Raw genomic sequence first — 7,639 nt, forward strand, 5'->3', positions numbered from 1 at the left:
CACACCCAAACTACTTTTCCAATAGCTAAAACATAACTGAGGCCGGAAGTAGGAACAGGAGTGACAAAATCAAAGTGAAATGACAGAAAGCCACTTTGATAAAGCTGCCAAATCATTGCCAGAGCTGTGAATTGGAGAGCAGGTCAGAGTGCAAATGTTCAACACTCTTAACAAAAGTCAACCCATGTGGCAACTTGGGACCTGTGTAGAGAAGTTGTCACCTGATCGTACATGATGAAAGTGAATGACCAGATATATCATCATGACTGCAGACGTATACGTACAACTGGAGAAGCTGCTCCTTCACAGCAGACAGCTGACGAGGAAGATGTGAGTTGAGCAACTGCACAAGGAACTGAACGACCATCACTCCAAGTGGTCAATCATTCTCCAGCAAAGGCAACGGTTCAGCAGCAACAATTACCACAGCGACCACAGCAGCAATAGTTGACATGGCAGCATCATTCCCCGGAGAGGTAACATCACAGTAGGAACGAGCAGACACCAGACAAACAACCAGCAACAACCCACACACATACCATTAGAAGACCTGAATGTTTTAAAGATTAAGGTCAGAATTTTACGCTCCCAACACCCATTCTGAGTTCTGATGCAGGGGGGAAGCATGAAATTGCACCGACGGGATTACCCTCTGGGTCCCCGCCTGCCCCAACCTCGGAGTGATTTTATGCTGGGGGGGAGGGGAGGGTCGCAGGGCCTCGGATGAGAAGCCCGCCCTTGCCCCAATTAACGCCTTTAAGTGGCCACTTAAGGGCCATTTCCCGCCCAGCCTCAATTCTAAGGCTGGTGGGTGGATGACAGTTTGCGGGGGGAGGGCTGGAAATGAAGGGTGTTAGATTTCGAGCAGTAAAATGGGGGGAGGGCATCTCCATCAGAAGCCTCCTTCTGACTGGGGGCACCCTCCCCCTAAGGCCCGGTGACCTGTGGACCTTCCTTTCCCCTCCCAGCCTATCCCCCAAGTTCCCAATCACCCCCACCTCAGGCCTTCCCTACCCTCCACATCTGGCCCCTTGACATCTTTTTCTCCGGTTCCCTGGATTTAGGCTCAGGAAGCTTCTTGCAGTGCTTCTTTTGGCCACTGCAGAGCTGATCCTGGAGGGACTGGAAAGCTGCCGGTCAATCTGATTGGTCGATAGCTCTCCAAGGCTAGACATCTTCCCGAGTGAGGGGTGGAAGTCCCACCTACCGCCAGCTGTTAGAGCGTAAAATGGCAGCGAGGCTGTCAGAGTTGGCAGGGCTGTGTTCCCCACTGACTCTTCAGATGGTGGGGGCCGAGTCCCTGCCATCCTAAACATTCTGGCCAATGTGTGGAATGTATGTGTAGGGTGTTATGATCATCGGCCAGGCCCCCAAGTTGTCGGTGAGATCTGGTTAGGGACCAATAATGTGTTGTTTAAAGTAGACAAAGTTTGAGATTCAAAATACTTGCTCAACGATGAAAGCCACAAAATTCCACAAATTTTGGACAAAAATAAACAACTATACAAGGTCAGAAAGATAAAACAATTTATATTATCTATATTGTATTTTAACATTCAGGGTAACTATGAGATACATGTAAATTAACAAGCCAGCTGTGATCAAATATACCACACTACACAATAAATGGCAGACGCAACCAAGACAGAGTCCCTGGATTTGCCAACAACCCACCCTGATATCAGTCAACACTGTGTTTGTACTGAGAATGACAAAGGATTTAGGTTAAGCAGACTTAAATTCATGAAGTATACAAGCATGTAGTAATACTTAAGCATACAAGTATGGTCTAACCAAGGTTCTATGCAAATTTAACATAACTTCTCTGCTTTCAATGTTGTTCTCAAAATAAACCCCATTGCTTTGTTTGCTTTTTGAAAATGTACTCATGAACCTCTGTTACTTTTATTGATTTGTGTAGCCATACTCCTAGATCTCCCTGCTGCTCTATGCCATTTAGACTCCTATTTTCCAAGGAGTATGTAGCCACTTTATTCTTCAAATGCATTTCTTCACATTTACCTCTATTGAAATTCATTTGCCAAATGCAATTTGCCTCTGCAGGTTTATTAATGACTCATCATGGATATTTCTTTGTCATCTGCAGTGTTCCAAGTCATGTGAAGGAGGGTTCAGAGTGCGTGAAGTCCGTTGTCTAGGAGATGACATGATTCCTAATGAGCGGTGCGATATTAATCAGAAGCCAGAGGAACATCAAAGTTGCAACAATAAGCCTTGTACCCCACAAATAGGTAACCATACTGTCAAAACACTAGGGATACATTTACATTGCAGTTCCAGCATTGAGACTCTGTATATACATTATAAAGTTCTAGCCAGACAGTTCTTTACTTGGCCTTTACCTGATTGGAACTCCGTAATGTATAAAGCTGATGCACACTTGTAAAAGTTCAAAATTTAAAAATGTAGAAAGTGGAGATTGTTCCTATGCTTGGCACTTTCCTGGGTTTAAACTGACAGATTTTCCTCTTTAGTGCATAATGCATCACTTGAGCAAATGAGTACAGGAAAATTGGATAGGGAGGAATGCATATCTGCAAAAGACACCAATTTAATTATTTTATCCATTAACTTAGATGAATGGAAAATTTGATAGGCTATGTTAGGACATGTTTATAGCCCAAGTTCCACAGAGGAACATTTACTCCCGTGTCTCATTTTGCCTCAGCAAGTTGCCAAGGGTTCTTCAACAGCACCCCTCAAACCTGCAACCTTCAACACATCGAAGGACAAAGCTGATGAAATACCACCACCTCCAAGCTCCCTTCCAAGTCAAACACCATCCTGAGTTGGAAGTACATCGCTGTTCCTGAAACTGCCTACATAACATCAGCTTGGGAGTACCTTGACCAGAGATTCAAGGAGCTGATGCACCAGCATTTTCTCAAGGGCAACAAAGATAACAATTGTTATCTTTGTCAGTGACACCCACATCCCTTGAATGAATAAACTGAAAACAATAATAAACATATGTCTATTAAAATATCTGACAACAAGGAATGGGATGAGATGGTTGGAGATCTTGATATTTTGTAAGAGAAAGGGCAGAATTTAATTCCCTGCTCAGGAGCAGGCTAGGAGGCAGGGTAAGCTGTAGGATCCAGCAGAAAGGCAGCAGATGGAGTGCCCGTCGCCTCCCAACTCCCCTGATTAAATGAGGGGCAGAGAAGGTAAAAGACGGCCTTCCCGCCCAGAGGTCAATGAGGCCTTTACTGGCCACTTAATGGTGTCATCCCACCGCCACTAGTATTATAGCAGCACAGGGGGTGTCTTGTGCCATGTGGGATGCCTCACAGTAAAAACTGGAGGCCTCCCTGCAGACCTCCTGATCAGGCACCCTACAGAGGCCGCACCACCCCCAACCCCCACACCTCCCCAGTGGCAAGGACTTCCCACACTGAAAGAACCACCCCCACGATTGCTGGGGCCTGCCTAACTGGCCCCAGCCCACAAACTTGTCTTGTTTCTAGGTCTCCTCCATACTATTTGGTCCAGGCCTGGCACAGCACCTACTGAAGAACTGCTGGCCCTTTGATTGTTCGACAGCTCTTGGGGGTGTGGGGCTTCCACCATTTAAAGGGGTGGAAGCCCTGACAGCAGGCAATTGACTCCCCAATTGCCAATGAATTTCAAAGGGGCTTTCAAAAACAGCTGTGGCAGCGCCACCATCGTGGACATTAAATTCAGCCCAAAGTGTTTTTAAGGGTGAAGCTTCCTCCTTTTAAAGCACTGTAGGATGATATTGCTCCTGGCATTATTGCAAAATTTTCCGCAATTTGATCACTTGTTTCATACCCTGCCCAATTTTCTTTTCCAGGCAAATTGATGGGTATAGAAACAATCAGTACGATTTAAAATTTTTGGCTTAAATTTATTTTGAAACCCAGAGTGCAAAATTTGGATCTGTAGAGCTGCTGGGGACGGCGCTATGGAAGCAGAGGCCTTCCAAATGGAGTGCATAATGCCATCAGCCATTTGCAATGTAACCCGTGCTCACATTCCTTGTAAGTAGGAGATGTCATGTGACAATATGCTTATTATAAATCATTATACTTCTTGTAGCCTTACTATCAGGCCGTCAGAGCCAGGTTCCTGGAATTTACCTAAGATAAAAGCAAAATACTGCGGATGCTGGAAAGCTGAAACAAAAACAAAAATTGCTAGAAAAACTCAGCAGATCTGACAGCATCTGTGGAGAGAAAGACAAAGTTAACGTTTCGAGTTCATATGACTCTTCTTCAGAACTACGGACTTGAAATGTTAACTCTGTCTTTCTCGCCACAGATGCTGTCAGACCTGCTGAGTTTTTCCAGCAATTTTTGTTTTTGCCCTGGAATTTACCTCCTGACCACCTGCTCCCAAACCATTCTGAGGGTGGTCCTTGAAGGCCTCCTGGTCCCCATGAAAACATGGTAACTCTCCTCCTGTTAATATCACCACTGAGGCTCTGAGTGCCACATCCATGAATGTAAGATCCCTCTTTCTTCCCTGGTGCTCCATTTATGCTGCAGCTACATTCAGTGTCACTAAGAGTAGACAGCAGCAGCTCCCTTATACTAAGTTCAATTTCTCTTTGAACAGCAGAAAGCCTTCAGAAGGAGCAGCTCTTGAGATAAGCAAATGCTGCTTGATCCTTACTGAGCATTCAGGAAGCCACACACAGACATCAATTGGACCAAAGCTACAAACGGTAAAAAAAGGGGCAGCATCAAATTCGTATACTGCCTAAGTCCACGGCAATGCATCCCACACATCTCAAAAATGATGCAGGCACATTTTTAGCCCCTAATCTTTAAATTGTTCTTTTCTTTTACAGATGAAAACTGCATAGATAAATATTACAACTGCAACGTGGTGGTACAGGCACGGCTGTGTGTATATTCTTACTACAAGACAGCCTGCTGTGCTTCCTGTACCAAAGTGGCTAAAAGGGTATCAGCATTTCTGGGTCGTAGATAACAACTACTTTTAGATTTGCTTCTAAAGGAATATTGTTTTACTGTTTTTGTATTGCGCTATTCACATTTTGTAAGGGAGACCTGTGTGTTAACATTAACCCTTGTAAAGGAGTGCACATTGCCACCCTCAAACTGGTTAGGCAAACTCAAACTCACTTGATACTTGACTTGTCTAATCACTTATTGTCAGATTTGGCTGAACTATGTGTCACTTTACAATATGTTACTTTCTTCAGCCAAATCCTCATACTACTTGAAGATGATTGTGGAGGGCAAGAATAATCCAAGGCTCCTTTACCTCATGACAAAGCACATCCTCAAATTATTGCTTTCATCCCTTTCTTCGTCTATGAGCCAGAGATCTCTGCCCCAGCAGCCTGCTGTTCTTGACCAGTTCTTAGCATCGCACTCACCCTGCATCCAATCTTTCATATGTCCACCTGCTATCTCCAAGTTCAGGTCTTAGTGAAAAACATTGCCTGTACATTTCACTATACTCAACTTCTAACTGTACAATCACTTCTCCTAGCATTCATGACTATGTCATTATTAATGGTCCCCTTACTCAAAACTGCCATTATTACAGCTTTTCTTGAAAAATCTACACTTGACCCAGTACTGCCCCATTTAGGAACATAGGAACAGGAGTAGGCCATTCAGCCCATTGAACATGCTGCCGATTCAATTAGATCATGGCTGATCATCTACCTCAACACCACTTTCCTGCGCTATCTCCATTAGTCATTAGTCTCCAGAAATCTATTGATTTCTGTCTTGAACATGCTCAATGATTGAGCTTCCACAGTCCTCTGGAGTAGAGAATTCCAAAACTTCACCACCCTCTCTGAGTGAAGAAATTCTTCCTCATCTCTATCTTAAATGGCTGCCCCTTATTCTGAGATTATGTCCCCTGGTTCTAGATTCACCAGCCAGAGGAAACATCCTATTTACATTCATCCTGTCACACCCTGTAAGAATTTTGTAAGTTTCAATGAGGTCACTTCTTATTCTTCAAAGCGCTAGAGAATACAGGCCCAGTTTCCTCAATCTCTCTTATTAAGACAATCCCACCATCCCAGGCATTAGTCTGCTGAACCTCCATTGCAGGCCCTCTATGGCAAATATATCCTTCGTTAGATCAAAACTGTACTCAATACACCAGGTGTGGTCTCACCAAGGCGCTATACAATTGTGGTAAGACATCTTTACTTCCGTATTCAAATCCCCTTGCAATGACGGCCAAAATACCATTTGCCTTCCTTATTGATTGTTGCACCTGCATGCTAGCTTTTAGTGACTCATGAACAAGGACCCCACTTCCCAACCTCTCACCATTTAAGAAATATTCTGTCTTACTGCTTTTTCTACCAAAGTGGATAACTTCACACTTATTATATTCCATCTGCCATGTTCTAGCCCATTCACTTAGCCAGTCCAAGTCCACTTGAAGCCTCCTTGCATCCTCCTCACAACTTATATTCCCATCCAGTTTTGTGTCATCAGCAAATTTGGAAATATTACAATTGGCCCCCACATCCATAATCATTTATATATATTGTGAACAGCTGTGGCCCTAGCACTGATCCTTGCGGTACCCGTCTAGTAACAGCCTGCCACTCTGAGAATGGCCTGTTTATTCTTACTCTCTACTTTCTGTCTGTTAACCAATTGTCAGTCCATACTAGTATAATACCCCCAATCCCATGCACTTTAATTTTGTTTACCAATCTCCTAAGCCTCCTAAAAATCCAAATACACCACCTCCACTGCCTTTCTTTTATCTATGCTACAACTAGCACACTCAAAACACTCCAACAGGTTTGTCAAGCATGATTTCCCTTTCATAAATCCATGTTGATTCTGCCCAATTTTACCATTACTTTCTGAAGTGTCTAGTTATCACATTCTTTATAATAGATTTTAACATTTTCCTTAGTATTGACCTCAAACTAACAGGTGTGTAGTTCTCCATTCTCCCTCTCCTTTCCTCCTAAAATTATGGGGTTACATTTGCCACTTTCCAGTGACAAACGTGCAGGAACCTTCCTAGAATCTATAGAATTTTGAAAGATAACCACCATTGCATCCACCATCTCTATAGCCACCTTCTTCAGCACTCTGGGATGTAGCTCATCTGGTCAAGGGGATTTATCAACCTTCAATCCAGTTAACCTTTCAAGTACTACCTCTTTACTAGTATTAATTTCTTTCAGTGCCTCAGTTTCACAAGTCCTTTGGTTACCAAGTATCTCTCGGAGATTTTCTGTATCTTCTTCCATGAAGACAGACACAAAGTAATTGTTTAGTTCCTCTGCCATTTCCCTGTTCTCCACTATAAATTCTCCTGTCTCCAACTATAAAGGGCTCACATTTGTCCTAGATAATCTTTTCCTTTTCACGTACCTAAAGAAACTTTTACAGTCGCCTTTATGTTTCTTGCTCGCTTGCATTCATATTCTCTTTTCCCTATATGGGGAGAATTTTCTCCCCGTTGGGGGCTGTGCGGGTGCAGGTGGGCGCGCAGCCGATTGCTGCCCACGATCGGCTGCGCACCACCATTTTATGTATAGAGCTGCCTCAGGGAGATTAGTTTGATTATGAAGAATTAAAATAAAGAAAAAAAATTATTCAGACATGTCCCCTCATGTGGCAGTGTCACA

General features: G+C 43.6%; 1 protein-coding gene across 1 annotated transcript in view; it reads left to right on the plus strand.

Annotated features, from left to right (window-relative positions):
* The window catches only part of LOC144670075 (thrombospondin type-1 domain-containing protein 4-like), a 253,990-nt gene extending 248,517 nt beyond the window's left edge, over positions 1 to 5,473 (plus strand). The window contains exons 17-18 of the mRNA XM_078532470.1: positions 2,108 to 2,252; positions 4,838 to 5,473. Of these exons, the coding sequence (XP_078388596.1) occupies positions 2,108 to 2,252; positions 4,838 to 4,980 (288 nt within the window). The 3' untranslated portion in view covers positions 4,981 to 5,473. The remainder of the gene's footprint in view (positions 1 to 2,107; positions 2,253 to 4,837) is intronic.
* Positions 5,474 to 7,639: the final 2,166 nt, after the last annotated feature.

The sequence above is a fragment of the Cetorhinus maximus genome, chromosome 30 (genome assembly GCF_964194155.1).
Source record: "Cetorhinus maximus chromosome 30, sCetMax3.hap1.1, whole genome shotgun sequence".
NCBI lineage: Eukaryota > Metazoa > Chordata > Chondrichthyes > Lamniformes > Cetorhinidae > Cetorhinus > Cetorhinus maximus.